Source organism: Pantherophis guttatus, chromosome 7 (assembly GCF_059756535.1).
Source record: "Pantherophis guttatus breed Tessera chromosome 7, ASM5975653v1, whole genome shotgun sequence".
NCBI lineage: Eukaryota > Metazoa > Chordata > Lepidosauria > Squamata > Colubridae > Pantherophis > Pantherophis guttatus.
Genome location: NC_142069.1, coordinates 28,394,102 through 28,413,218, shown reverse-complemented (window position 1 = coordinate 28,413,218; position 19,117 = coordinate 28,394,102). Strand labels below are relative to the sequence as shown.

The 19,117-nt window shown below is 40.7% G+C and overlaps 1 protein-coding gene across 4 annotated transcripts in view; it reads left to right on the top strand.

Annotated features, from left to right (window-relative positions):
* CACNG2 (calcium voltage-gated channel auxiliary subunit gamma 2) overlaps positions 1–19,117 on the top strand; it is a 155,124-nt gene that overhangs the window by 95,459 nt on the left and 40,548 nt on the right. Inside the window, exon 1 of one of the 4 annotated variants that reach the window (XM_034403690.3) lies at positions 16,968–17,540. The exons of the other annotated variants lie outside the window; for them this stretch is intronic. Within the exon in view, the coding sequence (XP_034259581.1) occupies positions 17,444–17,540 (97 nt within the window). The 5' untranslated portion in view covers positions 16,968–17,443. Of the gene's footprint in view, positions 1–16,967; positions 17,541–19,117 lie in introns of those variants that run through there. 4 annotated transcript variants of the gene reach the window in all.

The following is a 19,117-nucleotide window of genomic DNA, read 5'->3' as shown; positions in this document are numbered from 1 at the left end:
ATTAGGGTCCGGAACCGCCTCTCTTATATTAGATAATCCAGCTGAGGCCTCTGAAAGAGGATCCAAAAGCGGCTCATCTATGGAGACCTCTTTAATTTGTTGTTTCTTCGTTATTTCCATCTCCTTCTGCTTTTCTTGGGTTTCTATCTCTTGTTGATTTTGCTTTTTAAGTACCTTATAATAGAATTCTTCCGCTTTTTCAAGAGTATTTAACTGATATCTTACTCCTTGATATCTCAATATTATACCCACTGGGACATCCCACCTGTATAAGATATTCTGTCTTCTTAACTCAGTCACCAAGGGCCCAAATTTCTTTCTATCTCTTAAGATCTTAGGCGGCAATTCCTTATATATCCAAATTTTTCTCCCATTCAGTTGTAAAGTAGAGTTAAAGGATTTTTGCAGAATATCATTTCTTATCTCTTTTTCTGTAAAGTAAATTACCACATCTCTAGGCAATTGCCTTTGCTTGGCAATCCAGGAATCCACTCTGTAAGCCTTATCAATTTTACTGATTACGTCCCCGTGATGAACCTTTAAGATCCCAGCCAAAACTTGAGCAGATGTTTTTCTTAAGTCATCACTATTATTTTCCTGTAAGCCTCTAATTCTGATCGCAAATTCTGTGATCCTGTATTGCAACATTACAGCCTCTCTTTCAATTCCTTGCTTTATATCTTCTAGATTATAAGTCTCGTGACCAGCTTCTTCTTTAGACTTTACTTCTAAGCTATTATCTCGAATATTTGCTAAGTCCTTTTCAATTCTTAATATTTTATTGTCCAAGTTATCAATTTTCTCCATTTTAGACTCTAGCAATTTAATATTTGTATCCAACTTTATCGCAATTTCTGAAAAACCATTAGTCACTGTTACAATCTTTTGTTGCAAATTATCATACTTTAGTTGTATCATTTCTTTAATTTCCTGCCTTAAATTTTCAAATTTCTGATTCACAGTTTCATAATATTTTGCCATTTCCTCCTGAATAAATTCTTTTAAATTACAACCATTCTGCAGAGTCTGTAGGCTCAGAGAGTGGGGGAGCACCCCCCCCTTTTATTAACGCCATCCTTCCAGCAGACTTTTCTCTTTTACCCCCCAAACAAGATCAAGTAATCAACAGGAAGAGAGGAACCTAAAATAACTATTGTTGTTTCAAATTGTAGCCAGCGCTATATATTCCGCAACTTTGTATCTGTTATAAAAAGACTCTTCTTTCTTCTACTTCCCAAGCCTCCGCGGCCATTTTAAAACTTTTTTTTTCCTTCTCTTCACTTTAAAATGCTTGTAAATTCATTAAGAATACTTGCGGTTTAGGGTCCCAAATCCAAATCCAAATCTCATATTTTTTTTTTAGTAGATCCATCTGTTAAGTTCATTGATTAGTCCGGTTCCAGCGCCTGGCTATGCAAAAGTGCATAGTGCACCCGATGCCTGGAGCGGCGGCGAGGGAAAAAGGGGGAGCGCCAACCTGCTCGTCCCCAAGAGTTTAAAAAGACTCTGGGGACTTCGCAGAGGGCTCTACCCACCCCCACCCGCTCAGACTCACATTTCCAGCAGGAAATGGAGTTTTTCGAGCCGCCTTTCAGATGTAAAGGCGGCTCTTTTACAGGCAACGGGGCGGCGGTCGCAGAGGACCGTCTGGCGGCACCGGAAACCAGACAGGAAGCCGAGGAGACCCCATTTTTAACAGTTCTGTTAGGGGAGGGTGACTTCTGCGAACACTGGGATAAATTGCCTGTAAAAGTTTGCAAATCCCAGGAAGCTTTGAAGCTGTTTGCAGGTGCATGGAGGCTGCCAGTCTAGCACCACTTTCACATTTCCTGGGTCCATTTCTACCCCTCCGTTGGATATTCAGTAGCCTAGATAATCTAGAGACGTTTGATGGAATTCACATTTTGACAGCTTTGCGTAGAGCTTTGTGGCGAGGAGTTTTTTCAGTATTTGCCACACTAGCTTTACATGCTGGTCGAGAGTTTTGCTGAATATAAAAATGTCATTCAAGTAAACTAGGACCCCCTTGTATAAGTGCTCATGTAGCACTTCATTGATTATATTGCATGAAGACTGCTGGGGTTCCCTGCAGGCCAGACGGCATGACTTTGAATTGGAAGCTGCCAAGCGGACAGTTAAAGGCTGTCTTCCACTCATCTCCTTCTCTGATCCTTATGCGATAGTAGGCTTCTCTCAAGTCCAATTTGGTGAACAACTTGCCCTTGGCTAAGTGGCTTAGCATGTCCTTCATGAGGGGGAGGGGGTAGATGTTTTCCATGCACACAGCATTAAATCCAGGAAAATCAATGCAAAGCCTCATCCCTCCATCTTTTTTTTTTCTGTAAATAGTACTGGGGCAGCCACTCTGGATTTTGCGGGCTGGATGAAGCCCCATGCTATGTTGGCATTGATATATTTTCTCAATTCCTCTATTTCTTTGGGAGTTATGGAATACATCTTTGGCTTGAGCAGATTGGCTCCTTGCACAAATTCGATCGCTCAGTCTGTTGGGCGGTGGGGGGGGGAGTTGCAATCTTCCTTGCTAAAGACTCCCGATAGGCCTCAGAACTCTCTTGGCACCTGCGGGCTACCAGGCAGTCCATCTGTGGCGGGGGCTGCGGCTTCGGGTTTGCTGGTGCTGTTGGGATTTGTGGCATTTTGGCACCGGTCTTGTTTTATGGGTAGTAGTGGTCTGATGCCTATTTTTAGTTTTCTATAGCCATCTTCCCACGTGATGGTCGGTCCCCATTTGTCTAGCCACATGAGGCCCAATATGCTTGATTCAGTCATTTTTGGAGCTATGATGAATCTAATGAGTTCTCAGTGGTGGCCCATTTCTAGTCTGACAAGTTCAGTGACTAGCGTGGCAGGGCTCCGCCTATTAGTATCCCATCAACTTGTTCAAAGCTGATGGGGCATGCTAGGAGCCTCGTGCGTATGCCTAGCTGTTCAACTATGGGGAGGCTGATTAGGCATCTGATGCAGCCAGTGTCTATGATGGCTTCTACTTCCCTTTGGACCTCTGTTTCTGGTACTACTATCCTGGTCTTGATAGTAAAAGGGTGGATGGCTTCACTTACCATCAGGTCATCATTGCCACTGCTCCCTTTGGCAGAGCCTGGAGGGGTTTCCCTGTCTGGAGTTCCCTCAACTTTGTTGGGAAGGAGTGAAACTTCTACAGCCTGCTTGTCGATTCTTCCTTTATCTGGTGGCTTCTGCGGGGTCCTCCTTGCCTAGGGTGTGGCTGGAGTCTGGGCTTGGGGGCCCGGGGCTGGAGTCAAGCATTCAGAAGCTTGGCACCTGTGCTGACCACACCAGTAGCATTTGATATTCCCAGATGGTGTGGGTTGTGGTGGTTCGGGCGGTTTAGCAGGGGTTTGGTGAACCAGAAGTCTTCTCATTGGTTTCTCTGCTGTTGGTTTTCTATGGGAGTGGATTTCCAGATCCATGGCCACTGCTGTGTTGTACCATGCTTGTATGTGTTCCAGTACCACCACCACCCCCGAGTAATGCAAGCTTGTCGAAGGTCTGGGTCGAGGGCCTCCTTGAAGTGGTGGACAAGCAGGTGCTCCTGCCAGTCCCTTAGTTTCCTGGTTAGTCTTCAAAACTCCCATACTAGCTTCTTGGGAGGCCAGCCTGCTTGCTTCAGCGCCTCAATCTGGGCCTCAGCTTCCACTCTATGGGCCATACCTTTGAACCGGCCTCAGAGCAGTTAGACAAACTCACCAGCATCTTCCAGCTCAGGAGCTTCCTCGTCATGTAGCTCAGCTATCCACTCCACTGCTTTTCCCTCGTTCATGCCATTTGCAATAGCTGAAATCAATTCTCAATCAGATGGGTATTGATTCCTATAATGGTCGATGTAATCCCAGACTCGATTGATGAAGTAGCCTAGCATCCCTGGGGTCCCATCAAATGTCACTCTAAACCACAGAGGGGGAGCGGCTGGTGGGGTCAGTTGCAGAGCCGGCACAGACTGCTGGGCTGGTGCTGGCTGCTGGGCTGGTATCAGCTGTGGGGCCATGGCTGGTGGCTGGAGCTGCAGCGGTGGCTGAACCAGTACCAGCTGCAGGGCCATGACTGGTGGCTGGAAGTGCACTGGCTGATGGATCGGCATGGGCTGCAGGATTGGGGCAGGTGTCCACTGATACTGCACCCACCCCTGACCAGGGTTGCATGCCCATCCAGGAGGGATCTGGTCAGCTGGAGGCAGTCTGAGGGCCGGTTGTTCGAGTGGAGTACTAGATCCCAATAGCCCCAGTTGCAGTCCCTGTAGAACCAGGCTGGCTCACTGGCCTTTGTGCTGTGCCATTCCCATTCCCTTAATGACTGTCATACCAGTAAACCAGGCCCAACATGTGAGGCTATGGGCTGAACCACTCTGTGCCGAGTGAAAGGAGGTAGACATTCTGCTCAGTGGTGCTACAGCCTCCTGACTTGGGAAAATGAACATAGGCAGAGCCAGTGCCCATCCCAAGGGGCTGAGAGGTGCTGCCCATGCTGAGTTGACCAAACTGCTCCAGGAGGCCTGCTAGCGACTGGCTGCGTGATGGCAGCAGGAATCCCCATTCTCAGGAGTGCTTGCAGCATGCTTCTCCTGGTACCCTCCACTCGAGGGCTGGGGTCTGCTCCACTCTGCATCCACCCATCTGTGGTTCCAACAGCATTGCCCCAGTCATCTCCTGGAGTGGTGCGGCTCCCGCAGCGTCTCTCCACAGAGTTGGATCCAGTTGCGCAGCTTGCTCAAACTCTGGCACCCAGCTGGCATTCCCTTTCTGCGGCCTCCTCCACATCCACCACAGCTTGGAAAGGGGAGTAGATGGTCTAAACATAACTCACCAAACCAGCCCCTGTGGTTCCCTCTGTGGCCGCTTTATCGTCTTCCATCTTCCCTGAGTCTTCACGCCACCTGGGCTCGACGTTCAGGGCTCAGGACTCTGGACAGCACCCTGGAGTTTGGGGAGCTAGCTGTGTTTTTAAAGGAGATTTGGATTAATGTCAGGGTTCCAAGTAACACCCCCAACAAAAGACGACTTGGAGGCTTGAAGTTCCTCAAAGTTCCATTTTATTAGAGATGTAATATTGGCACATCTGTGAAAACCTGAATCTGAAAGCTTCCAGGTTTTCCCCACCCATAGGAAAGTCCAAGTCCCTGCCAAGCACCCACATGTCCATCACATAGTCCAATCAAAGCACCATCCCAACTGGAGATGCCTTCCAGTTCCAGCCCTCCAGGTGCAGGGCAATGCAGATGGCTTCCAGGCCTGACAGCCATTTTATGAAAGTATCCATAAGATGCCCTCAAAATTCCACATTTTAATTGATCCCAAAATGTCGCTCTATCACAATCTTTAAAGTTGTTCTCTTAAAATATTTAGATTGGGTTAGCCAAGTAACAGTCCCTGAAGCTGCGACTTTTTCCCAAACCCAACCTCAGTTAATTAATACTCATTTAGAATTAGCATGCTCTGGTATTTTTCAGACGTGTCCCATTTATAGTCTCTGAATTGCTCTGCCTGGCCAGGAATCCAGAAAGAGGTCAAATTCAGGGCTCCTCATTTATTTTTAAAATAGCTAAAGCTGAGTAAGTGCCCTACTCTTTTTTTTTTCCTTCCTCAGTGTATGATCAGTGGCATTCTACTTCATTCCTCTTCTGGCTTTCTACTTCTTCCATATCCTAAATCCTTTGGTTTTCCAATATTCTATTCTATTTCCCTGCAACTGCTTCTCATCAATATGCCCCAGCTCACAATTTACACTCAGTATCAGTTCCACTTTCTGCCTCAACTAGGATTCAACCATTCCAGGTTCCAGATTTCCTTTCGTTATTGCTATTATTCCTACTATTTTACTATGGTAAGAGACAGAAAACAAAGGAGATACAGTTAATGAGTAGAGAATATGACAGCATGCATATATGTTTAGAACAGTATTTGAATAATTCATGTGTAAGAATATGTTGGGCTTTGACATGGAATTTGTTCCCTTTCAGTGGGTAAATTTGGGCTCGTCATTCTGTCAGCCCAATGTTCTGTTTGGGGGCAAAAATTATGATAGTTCCCCCTTCCCACATAGATTGCCTACTGGAAAGGAAGACTATAAATGTAATATATGCATTCTTGTTTACTACGCAACAACTAACTATATAGTACACCTTCTATTTAAAAAGTTCAAATATGATTATCCAAATCTAAAGGTTTCCCCTATCCAGTTGTGTCCGACTCTAGGGGTGATGCTCATCTCCATTTCCTAGCCATGGGAGCCAGTGCTGTCCGAAGATACTTCCATGGTCATGTGGCCAATATGAATGCTGTCACTTTCCCACCAAAGTGGTACCTATTTGTCTACTCTCATTTGCATCTTTCAAACTGCTAGGTGGGCAGGCAAGTAATGGGAGCTCACCACATTGCAGTGTTGGGTCTCGAACCAGGCTTCAGATTTCAGCTGACAAGCTCAGCATCTTTACCACTGAACTATCGTACCCTCCCCCACCCAAAACTACCTGATTGACAAGAAGAAAGAAGTACAGCAGCAACTGAGTGATCAATCTTGACCTTTTCTTTTTAAAAAAGTACCTAGCGGGCAATATCCAGGTTTTGAGCCTCTTAGAATACTCAGCCTTTGGGGAAGTAGTACCCTGATAGAACAGGCTACCTTCCCTGCCTCTCTACAGCTATTTCAGTTCTGTTCAGAACCTTTTGGCACCTCTAACACTTCGAATCTGATTTACAGTAAACCAAGCATGACATTTATTTAGGAAAGAAATAGGATAGTTTGGAATGGGGCAAGATTACACAGATGCAAAAAACATTTTAACGGACGAAACATTACGTAATGCAGCTTCAGCTCTAATGCTTTAGACTTCTGTCCTTCAAGATAAGTTTGTTATCAAATGTGTTATCATGAGAAATGCTATTAATGATGAACAAAGTAAAAAGACAGCTTTTCTCTCTGGGCTTGATTTGGCTTGATCATTGATGGAGAATAACAGACCAATATTCAATTTGGCAGCTTTTAGTGTAAAGCCAACTCACAATGTACTTGAGTCATGCCCATCTTGCAAGGCAATACTGTGCAGCAGAAATTGTTATATTCTGTAAAATGGCCATGTATGTGGGCTATGGTGGCATCAAATGACACTTCAAATAATACATTTTTTAAATAAAATATGTTGTGCATTGTGTAGTATATGCTTATCTACTACATTTTTAAACTGTACAGACCCCTAGCTATCTTTCCTTTTCCTCCCTCCGAAGCAAAGTTTTGTTCCCGTAAGCCTTCCACAATGATACATGAAAAAGAGGAGGGGGAGGGGGAGAAGGACAATCATAAAATTGGTGTGATAGGATTTCCGGTTGACGTTGCAGCAGGAATGGCTGGAAAATAGCGGAGCTCCACTGGGCTCCGTGAAATGCAGCCGGCAACTGCTTGCCAGGAGATCCTATGAGGTCAAGCTGCCCTGGCCGGGTGGTGAAGAAAGGAGAGGCACTTCAGCAATCACAAGGAAACCGCAATTTCCTCATTGATCCGAAGAAAGTTTAAAGACAAAGAAGTGAATATAGAAGAACCCAAACAAGTGGGAAAAAGTAAAAAGAAAAGAAAGAAAAAAAAAGAAATAAGTACAAATTGGGAAAATAATATTATATAAATTGATACATAAAATAAAATATTATAATTATAATGAGAATATTAAGGTTAGAAGTTGGAAGACGAAACTATATATATGTAATTGTATTATTATTGTTAGCACTGTGCAAAAAATACATTGACCCAGTCATCACACTGTCCACAAAATATTCTGGTTGTTTAAAGGAAAACTACAAATAAAACATATACTAAAAAAACCCAAAAAACTTGGTGTGATAGGAAAATCCCCAATGTGCAAGACTAAATGTGGTAGCCTTCCCCAATTTAAAAACCCTGAGTATAATGGCCATTGCTCCAACATATGGTAAAGCTGGAATATGAGAAAGGTGTTTTGTTGTGTTGTTGTTGTTGTTGTTGTTGTTGTTGTACACTGTGACTTCCTTGCCCCTGATTACTCGGAATGTCCTAACTGACACTTTGATTGTAAAAACAGTACGATTCATCCAGTTCTCACTTCAGTTCCTATAAAGAGGTCAATATATAATTGGTAGACAATTGCTTACATCCAGAATCTCCCTGATATCATGCAACTATTCTGAATTTAAAGGAAAGGATGCCCCCATTTCCCTTACTGAACACCCCGAAATGCAATTCTTGGGTAGAGAGAGCAGAGTCCAACTCAAAAACATCAAATCACATCTTTTATTTTTAACTAATCAGAATTCAAACATTAGAAATAGCCGCTATGATTGCAACTAATAGCAGATTTTCTGCTCTCGGCTTTAATAAGACTGTATGATCCAGCTCAGCAATAGGCAATCAGGTACCCTTTAATTTTTGTTTTGCTTTGTTTTTGGACCTGTTTGGGCCTGAGAATACATGGCTTTCTTATAGTGTGCTATTCAAAATGCTCTTTTTTATTTACAGAAATTATCAGGGGCCTGTAAGAAAAATGTTATTGCACCCAACAACAAGTAGGTATTTTAAGGAAATTAATTCTTGTTGCTAATCTTTAAACTACACATCTTAGTAGTAATAGTCAAGATCTTTCTTTCTTTCTTTCTTTCTTTCTTTCTTTCTTTCTTTCTTTCTTTCTTTCTTTTTTTACAGTCATACAAGAAGCTGTCTAATCAACGGAGTTCCAGGGATACAAAAACTTTGTTTTCATGGGCAATAAAATGTGTGAACAAGCCATCCACCAACTTTCTACATCAGCTTTCCAAAGCTGATATTCTTCAAGCACAGAGGTTACCCATTTAGGAGACACCAGGTTCAAGAAAGATATTGACTTGCGGTTTCAATCTGGAATTAGCATATAGACAGACCCAGGGGTGGGCTTCCAAAATTTTAGCAAGGGGTTCTCTGCCTGGTTGCTGGGTGGGCGTGGCCATGGTGGGCCTGGGCTAGTCGGCCTCCTGTACCACGGCAGGGGGGCATTTTTGCCCTCCCCAGGCTCCGGAGGCTTTTTTCAAGCCTCCAGGAGGGTGAAAACAGCCTCCTCAGGCTCCGGAGGCCCTCTGGAGGCCAGAAACGGCCCCATTTCTGGCCTTCCTGAACTTCTGGTAGGCCCGTTTTTTGCCCTCCCTGAGCCTCCGCATGCACCGTGCACTTACCTGCATCCAAAATGGGCCACGTAGGGACTCCTGAGAGGGGTGGGACGGGGTGGACAGGGCTAGCCAGGAGTGGGATTTGAGGGTTCTCCAGCTCCACAGAATCTTAGCTAGATGTTCTCCTGAACCCCTGTGAACCCCCAGCAGCCCACCCCTGGACAGACCTTAATGTTTCCTAATGATCAGAAAGGATTATTCTCAGAAGTACCTAAATCTATTAGGCTTTTAGAAAAAAAAACATTGCCTTTATTAGAAATCTTTGGGAATGTTCAAAAGCAAATTCCTTATTCTCATTCATTCTCTCTCCTTCTCTTTATGGAATCATTATCCCCAAAGTCCCATAGGAATGAAACTTTGTTTTCTAAACTTCATCAATCTTTAATACATTTACTTTTGAGAACAGTTTGCTCCCTTGTCATTTTTTTACTATCTATCCTTCTCTTGTTTTATTTGTACCCAGTAGGTTTTGGATTGTAACATAAACAACTATTAGCTAGTGAATATATTACATGCATGCAGACAAATGGACACACACTATTATTTAATCTTGTGAGTCAGTTACAGGGAAGGAGAAGTTGAATTCCTCTTGAAAATAACTAGTAAATATACAAGAAATAACATTATTTCCTATAAAGTAGTTGCTCACTAAAGTTAGTATGCATTAACAGAGCATATGCCATGTCCCTATAATCAGAAGATGCCTGGAAAGGATTTCAATGGGAATATCTTTTTCTGAATCTTCTTGGATAAACATTATCTGCACAATTTCTTCTGTTAACCATGCTGGAATCTAAGGCTTCAAAAATGATGTCAAGTCCTAAAAGATTAAAATCAGTATCAAGCTCTGCCTCAGGTTCATCTTGGCCCTACCAGCTCTCATAAAGAATAGAATAGAATAGAATAGAATAGAATAGAATAGAATAGAATAGAATAGAATAGAATAGAATAGAATAGAATAGAATAGAATAGAATTCTTTATTGGCCAAATGTGATTGGACACACAAGGAATTTGTCTTTGGTGCATATGCTCTCAGTGTACATAAAAAGGAAAAAAAATACTTTCATCAAGAATCATAAGATACAGCACTTAATGATAGTCATAGGTTACTAATAAGCAATCAAATCATACTAGGAAACAAATAAAACAATATAAATCATAAAGATACAAGCAACATGGTTATAGTCATAAGTGGGAGGAGATAGGTAATAGGAAGGATGAGAAGAAGAATAGTAATAGTAAATAGTACCTATAATCTATGGTTTTTTTGCATCCCCCCATAAGAAATTTTATCACAATGGAGCTGCTACTAAAATCATAGCCAAAAAATAAAAAGTGCATTCTGCAAAGGTGCTTCTTTATGTATTGTTAATGTTTGTTTAAGTTGGAGGTGGTATTATAAAGCATAATTTCCCCCTTTGCACATACTGCCCCTGTTAATTTGTTGTTGTTGTTTTCAAGATCAACCAAAGTCAGCTAAGTGCTGCCATCTTCTGTGACAGGAGAGACTATTAAGACATTATAAATCACTATAGAAATTGCAAAATACCTATGGTCTGTAATGACTCGTTTCTTATTACCATTCCTGAATTTCCCCCAGTAGCTTCAGTGGATAACCCTGTATACAATACTTCCTGTGTTCTTTTCTTTCTCTCTAACCCCATCTGGAAGAAATTAAAATTCTAAGCTGTTACTTTTCTTCGGCTCACTAGCAAAGTGAAAGGAAATAACCGCTTATTCTCAGGAGGATGTTAGCCCTTATAAAAAAAACTGCAGCAGTCACAGCGTATACAACATTTGAAATCAGCCATATTGATTGATGTGAAAGGTTTGTCACAAAATTCCTATTGGATTCTGCCAGTATCAATAAAACACAGGCAATTGGACCCAAAAAACATCCAAAATCAGGTATATTCCCTCAGGATTTATAATCTTCCAATGCCATTGGCAGCCAAATTTCAAAGCAAGCATAAAAAAAGCAGAACATTGAAGGCTGTAATAGATGTTCAATTCACATACAACCAGGAGCAGTGAGATAAAATATCTTGTAAGAACAATTTAAAAACTTGAGTGCTAACTTATTTATTACTCAAATAAAACAAAACTGGGGGCCAGGCAAGTGTATTCTCCCAGACATTAGATCAACTAAACAAAAGTACTTACCCTGGATCAAAATTCAAATCGTAATAAATAGCAGGGTATTGTTCTAAAAGGGTTTCTTAAGAAAAGCTCAAATCTCTGTCCATTCGCACCAAAGCAAGTAAGTAAACACGTTTTGAATTTTGCCAGTCCCACACAATTTAGTTATAGTGTAAAACGCAATGATGACCAATATGAAGAACTTAAGATCTTGCTAAATTGCAATTTCCAGTGGCTTGTATAAGCTTGGCCAGCGTTGAAGTTGTTGGAATGGATGAACAATAGCAATAATAGGTACCAGACCTGCAGACAAACAATAGAATAGAATAGAATAGAATAGAATAGAATAGAATAGAATAGAATAGAATAGAATAGAATAGAATAGAATAGAATAGAATAGAATAGAATAACAGAGTTGGACGGGACCTTGGAGGTCTTCTAGTACAACCTCTTGCTTAGGCAGGAAACCCTGCACCACTTCATACAAATGGTTATTCAACTTTTTCTTTAAAACTTCCAGTATTGGAGCATTCACAACTTCTGCAGGCAAGTAGTTCCACTTATTAATTGTTCTAACTGTCAGGAAATTTCTCCTTAGTTCTAAGTTGCTTCTCTCCTTGATTAGTTTCCACCCACTGATTCTTGTCGTACCTTCAGATGCTTTGGAGAATAGCTTGACTCCCTTTTCTTTGTGGCAGCCCTTGAGATATTGGAACATTGCTATCATGTCTCCCATAGTCCTTCTTTTCATTAAACTAGACATACCCAGTTCCTGCAACCGTTCTTCATATGTTTTAGCCTCCAGTCCCCTAACCATCTTTGTTGGTCTTCTCTGCACTCTTTCTAGAGTCTCAACATCTTTTTTACATCGTGGCGACCAAAACTGAATGCAGTATTCCAAGTGTGGCCTTACCAAGGCATTATAAAGTGGTATTAACACTTCACATGATCTTGATTTTATTCCTCTGTTTATGCAGCCTAGAACTGTGTTGGCTTTTTTGGCAGCTGCTGCACACTGTTGGCTCATATTTAAATGGTTGTCCACTAGGACTCCAAGATCCCTCTCACAGTTACTACTATTGAGCAAGGTACCACAAATACTGTACCTGTGCATTTGGTTTTTCTTGCCTAAATGTAGAACCTTACTTTTTTCACCATTGAATTTCATTTTGTTAGATAGCGCCCAATGTTCAAGTCTGTCAAGATCCTTCTGTATCTTAAGCTTATCTTCTGGAGTGTTGGCTATTCCTGCCAGCTTGGTGTCATCTGCAAATCTGATGAGTTCCCCATCTATCCCCTCTTCCAAGTCATACGACTCTGTATTCTTAAGTGTTGTAATATAAGTCTATGTGTTCCCAATTTCGCTTAGGACCTGGTTACCTACAGGACCGCCTGCTGCCACCAATAGCCTCCCACCGGCCGGTACGCTCTCATAGAGAGGGGCTCCTCTGGGTGCCGTCGGCCAAACAATGTCAACTGGTGGCCCCCAGGGGGAGAGCCTTCTCTGTAGGGGCACCTACTATCTGGAATGAGCTTCCCCCGGAGATATGGAGGATCCCAGATCTGCGCACCTTCCGCTGCGCTCTTAAGACCTTTTTATTCCATCAAGCTGGCCTGGCCTAATCTTTTCCCTTTTTTCCCTTTTTAAAATGTAAATTTTAATCTGTTTTAAATTATTGGGGTGTTTTAAATCTGTCTTGGGCCAAATTGTTTAATTTGGTTTTACTTTGCTTTTAAATTTTGTATTTATATGTTTTATCTGTGGCTGTTCACCGCCCTGAGTCCTTCGGGAGTAGGGCGGTATATAAATCAAATAAAATGGGAAAAAAATGAAAATGAAATGAAATTTGTGTTGCCATGTCAGCATATCTCAAGGCACTGGGTTAAGATAAGCAGGCCATCAACTCCTAGAGATCTACCAATTTGGGAAAACATACCACAGTCTTATGATCTAGGTGAAGAATGGAGATCAAAATGGGTGACCTTTAATAACCATAATCAAACAGATCACACAGATCCAACAAAACCACTTTCAGAAATGCAGTTGGCCTGAAAAATATGGAGCCACCCAGTGGTGGGATTCAAATAATTTAACAACCGGTTCTCTGCCCTAATGATTTTTTCCAACAACCAGTTCACCAAACTGCTCAGAAAGTTAACAACCAGTTCTCCTGAAGTGGTGCGAACTGGCTGAATCCCACCACTGGAGCCACCTCAATAGAATCAGGATGAGTCTTGCCAGACTATATGTTTGCTAGGGCTTTACTTAAATCCATATTTGTGTTTCTATGTGAAGCGTGTTTTATTAGTGTTGTGTATCAGTGATTGCATGACCTCTGTAGATGCCATATACTAAATAAATAAATAAATAAAGTTGCCAGATTGACAACAGTTGACCTAGATGCATGATCTGGAGTTCCTGTCCTCAAAAATTGGAACAATTTGTACAGATGGCAGAGACCCCTGAGTATTCTCTCTGCTTGAAAGTTGGAAGAGGTGGCTTTAAAACCTATCATTTATTTCAAATGTGTTCCCTTTCTCTTGCTTACAGGTATAAAAAGCTGCAGAATTCAGTTTGAATAAAGTTATCATATTAGATCACTAAACACTAGGTTACCCCAAAACAATGCCATTATGGAATGAAAATAAAAGAAGTGTGTGCTAGAATAGGCAAGTTTCTATTCACTTCTGAAATAACAGCATAAAGCTCAAAAATGAAAAAAATTATTCCAGAATTACATCTTTCAATTGAAATAAAATTTGCTGTACTTGGAAATAGTATCTATCTATCTATCTATCTATCTATCTATCTATCTATCTATCTATCTATCATGTCTGCTGTCTGTCTGTCATCTACCTATCATCTACCTATCTTTATAGGATTAAAAGATGGTTTGGAAAAGGAATTGCAATTGTAATATGTACCAACTTCTCTTTTTTGCACAGATACCAATTTCAGGATTTTGTAGGAGTATAAAGACACCTTCTTTGTCCAGGAGTCAAAAGATGCAGGAAATTATACAAATTTAAGAACAAATTCCAAAATGTGCAGACTGAGCAATATCAATTTTGATTGACTAAAAATTACAAAGTAGTAAGCAACTCATTAGGATGTTTCTCTCATATCAGTTTTAAAAAACTGCTTTGGTTCCATACCTACACCCCCAATTGCTTTTTCCAACTTCAGAAATCTAGAAAATTAAGAGAAAGTGGGGGGGGGGTACTGTTGCAGAAGTGTTATTATGAGTGGGCAACCTTCCTTTATTAAGGAAATTGCTTGCTGATGTTTCAGAATGACTGCCTAATGTTAGTTTAATTAGAATGAATGGGAGATATAAACCCACTTTAGCAGTGCTTGAAATTCTACGGAAAGCAAAGTTGTATACATTTTACTCCCTTTTGCTGTATCCCCCATCATATATGCCCAGAGAATGGAGGTCTAGCACCATGTGAGTGGATCTTCACTGCTAGGTTCTTCAAATGCAGGGATCATCTGGAAATGTGGCTTATATAGACAGGATTCTGTAATCAGCCTTTCAACCCTGGTTTGATGATGGCAAGGAATATGCAAGAAGGTGGACCTTGTTAGTAAGGCTATTCTACGTAATTATGGAGAAACATTTAATAGTGAGATGGGTGGCTATCTAAATATGATGAATAAATAGATAAATAAATAGGCACTGTTCACTCTAAAATAAATGGAATCTAATGCCACCAGGGTTCAGGCAATATACCATTCCTCTAGACTACATGAGATTACATTTCTGTGCTAAAAAGATGAGAAGCAACTGTGCATTCAAGGTGCTTCTCTCTGAGGATTAGTTTGATGAACTAACTAACATGAATTGAATGCATACCCTGTTTCCCCGAAAATAAGACATCCCCTGATAATAAGTCCAATCGGGCTTTTGAGTGCATGCGCTAAAATAAACCGCCCCTGAAAATAAGCCCTCCCCAAAAATATTTAAACACATGTGCAGCCAGTCCCCGCCATTTCCTCTGGTTTCCTCCATGCACCCCAAAATAATAAGACCTCCCCGAAAATAAGGCCAAGCGTTTATTTTGGGGTTCAAAAAATATAAGACAGGGTCTTATTTTGGGGGAAACACAGTATTTCTTTACTTCATCTATTTGCATAGGATAGAAACAGAGAGTGTACCTCAGTACAGGTAGTCCTCAACTTAAGACCACTTGTTTAGTGACCATTTGAAGTTATGACAGTGCTGAAAAAATTGACTTACAACTGATCCTTGTTTAGTGCCCATCACAACATATCCACTGTCACGTGACCATGATTTGGGTGTTTGACAATCGTCATAATTTGTCTCAGTATCCTGTGGTCACATGATCACCAGTTGCAACCTTCTCAGCTAGCTTCTGTCAAGCAAGGTCAAAGGAGAAACTGGCTGGGAAGGTCTCAAGTTGGGATCATGTGATGTCTCACTTAATGAACATAGGGATTTGCTTAATAATGGCAAAAAAGGTTATAAAATCAGGTCCAGAAACATGATGCCTTATTTAATGCATACCACTTAACAATAAATTTTCCTGTCCTTATTGTCGTCCTAAATTGAAGATTACTTATAATATAGCTCTTTTGCCTTAAGGGGATATTATATTCAGTCTCTGGAACTTTCAGGTAGTGATAGGAAGCCTGTTGCAGTGTTATATTGCTATACCAACTTGTAGTCCTCCACATATTTTGACTATGCTAGTTTGGACTAATAGGCGTCAAAGGCCCAGTAGATCTTCATCCCTGATGTAAATAATGATTTAGATGGACCAATATTTGATTGTATGCTGCAGTTTCCTGGATTCCAGTGAACATTTACAAACAGACTGTAATTCACACTTGCTTTTGTCTTCTAAAGGAAAACTAATCAAATAATGTAGGCCCAGGAATTTCTCATGGCACAGGGAATCAGCTAGCACAGAGCTAATAGATACTAAAGAAAATGTGCCCATGTTTTATTTGTTTGTTTCCTGATTTAGTTATCCTTGGTAAATGCTAACATGTCTGTGATACTAGAAGGACAACAGACTTTTCCAAGTTCTGTGTCCTCTTCAGGCCCTTCGTTGAATTGGGACACAATTATAAAGTTGGACTAAAAGAGCAGCAGAAAGTCTAGTTTAAGCAACTATCCTGGGGTGGGGGAGGTATTTATTTATTTATATGAATACAATGCTATGTTGCACCAAATGTGCAACACAGAATTATATGTCCCTTAAATATGCCTTATGAAAACGTTTGCATAAACTTGAGTTTAAGAAAGCCAGGCTTTATATAACCCAGGGATATCTGCATGTCACTATTTTCTGTTTCATTCTGGGTTGTAGAGATACAAATGTTGAAAGGTTTTGGAAGGAGGGATCTAAATCAAGAACGGCTGTTAATATCGTGCCATTATCATGCCAGTTCATGTGTAGCAAAATTGAGCTCCCTATGCATATATGCAAACTGACTTTGCCACATATATTAGTGACTAACAGCATAACCAAGTTTTAGAAAAATACTATGACAACCCAGAGACTCCTACCCTTTAGAACAGGGTTCTGCAACCTTGGCAACTTTACAACTTGTGGACTTCAACTCCCAGAATTCCTTAGCCAGCATGCACTGGCTGTGGAATTCTGGGAGTTAAAGTTGCCAAGGTTGCAGGCCCCTGCTTTAGAACATCTTGCCCTCTGTGGTGAGATTGGCTCCCACCCCCTTGACCTTCCATAAGAGTCTGAAGACCTGGCTCTGCCAGTTGATTTGTGGCCCCAGTGGGGGAATATCACACTGGAGGTGGTTCCCACCTCTTTAATAAGAGATCCCACTTCTTTAATAAATAAATAAACCCTGAGATGAGATACAATATGCAATTCTCAGCATAAGAACTTGCAATATACATGAGAGTTGCAGTTCCAGAGCGGAGGCCATCAGTTTGAGAAGACTATAGAGGACGATTTGATTGATAAGAATTCAAATTATACTGCATAGTAAAAAGATGTGGTATTTTCATCCTCAAAACATCCTTCAAAGTATCCATGCAAATATCTGCATATCCTAGGATTGTACCTTAGCCAGCATCTCTTCTAGAAAAGCAGAGCCCAGTGAGTTAAGAACATGACAAGTTTCCTTGGCTTACAAATAAAGCAGGCTGGATATATTGAAAACACACATAAAGCAGAGAAGCTCAGAGCAGACTCAACCTCAAAATACAGTAAGAGTACTAAATGTGGTACCAGTATAATCTTCCTTATCCACCCAGAGTTAGACAATATGCTTACAGAGCTATTAAATTAGGTCTGTGCCCCCTTGGTATTTTACAAACTAAGGCTTTGGGGACAGATTTACATATGCTGTAATTCATTGGGGTGGGGGTGGGGGGCTGGCCAGCCATTGCTATTCTCAGAATGTGCTACGCTGCACAGAATATTAAATGTATGGTTTCTGCATATATTGGGGGATCCTATGGCAGCACATTTACACATCAGATGATGCATTGTATTTTATTTAATTGTCTATTAATGAATTTATATGCTATTCAATCTCCAGGCCAGAGATATAGCTTATTTAGAATTTTGGAAACTGTCATTTTTAAAAATTCTTTTAATCTGATGAATTACACAAACAAAACTATTGACAAATTGTAGTTCATTATTTCCCAAATGAGACATTTGGGATAATTCAAAAGACACAGTGAAGGTATAAAAGGCTAGTATAAAAGGTTTAGCAATCAAACTGATCAAGGTACAACTTGAGTAAGTGAAGAATCATCTTTATCTCTTGGTCAGATAATTGAATAGTTCCATAGTGTGCACGTATTTCTTTCACCGATTTTTCAATAAATATATCATTTGTAGCAATATTACATTAATTTTCTCCATTTTACCCAGTTTTCCCTTGCTTCTATCTCATTTTTCCCTTTATGATTTCAATTCTTTCTTTATTGTGGCCATATGTTTAGCAGCATTGCAAAACAAACAAAATGGATTGGATAATGGTTTGGACAAATAGCATTAATGCAACAGAGACTTTGCCAATATAAATTGGGACAAGAATGTATTGTATTCTTCTCTTTCATACTATGATCACTGGAAGAAGTTCATGATTTAGTGTGTCTTGTTTGAATTACTATAGTAGTTTGCTGGCAGGACTTCCTAAAGTTGTTCCCCATCCTTTGGTTCAACTTCAGAATTGTACAGTTCATGAAATTCTGGACTTCTTCCATTTTCCTCTATGCCTTCTTTTCACCAGTCTTTAGATTTGCAGAGTCTCCAAGAGCAAAATCAGCTTAAACGGTGAGTGTTGGCTTTTAGAGTCCTGCTTACAAGAACATCTAGTTATTTGAATCAGCAGATCACGATTCATCTTCCAATTCATTAAGATTCATTAGGTTTTTTAAAAATATTTTACACCCTTTTCCAATCTAGCACCATTTCTTTGGAAAGGACTCCCCTTGGAATCATGCCTGGAGAGTAATCTCCTGAAATTTAAAAAGACACTTAAAATGCTTCTTTTTTCAGAACTGTTATGAGGTTGGTTCAATTGTACTGCTTAAACTATGAAAACAATATGGTGAGAAAATGGTTGTCATATTTGATTGTTTTATAATTTGCTCATGCATGCAAAATCAAAGTATTATTATTACTATATTGCCAGATTTTAGTTTCCTGCCATTCAGAGTTGGAAAATAGAAAAAGTAAAACAGTTCCCCTCCCCAAAACCCCATCTGTTCCCATCATGTCAAAATGCATGATGCTATCAAACTGCTTTGTAGCACTCATCCATTCCCAG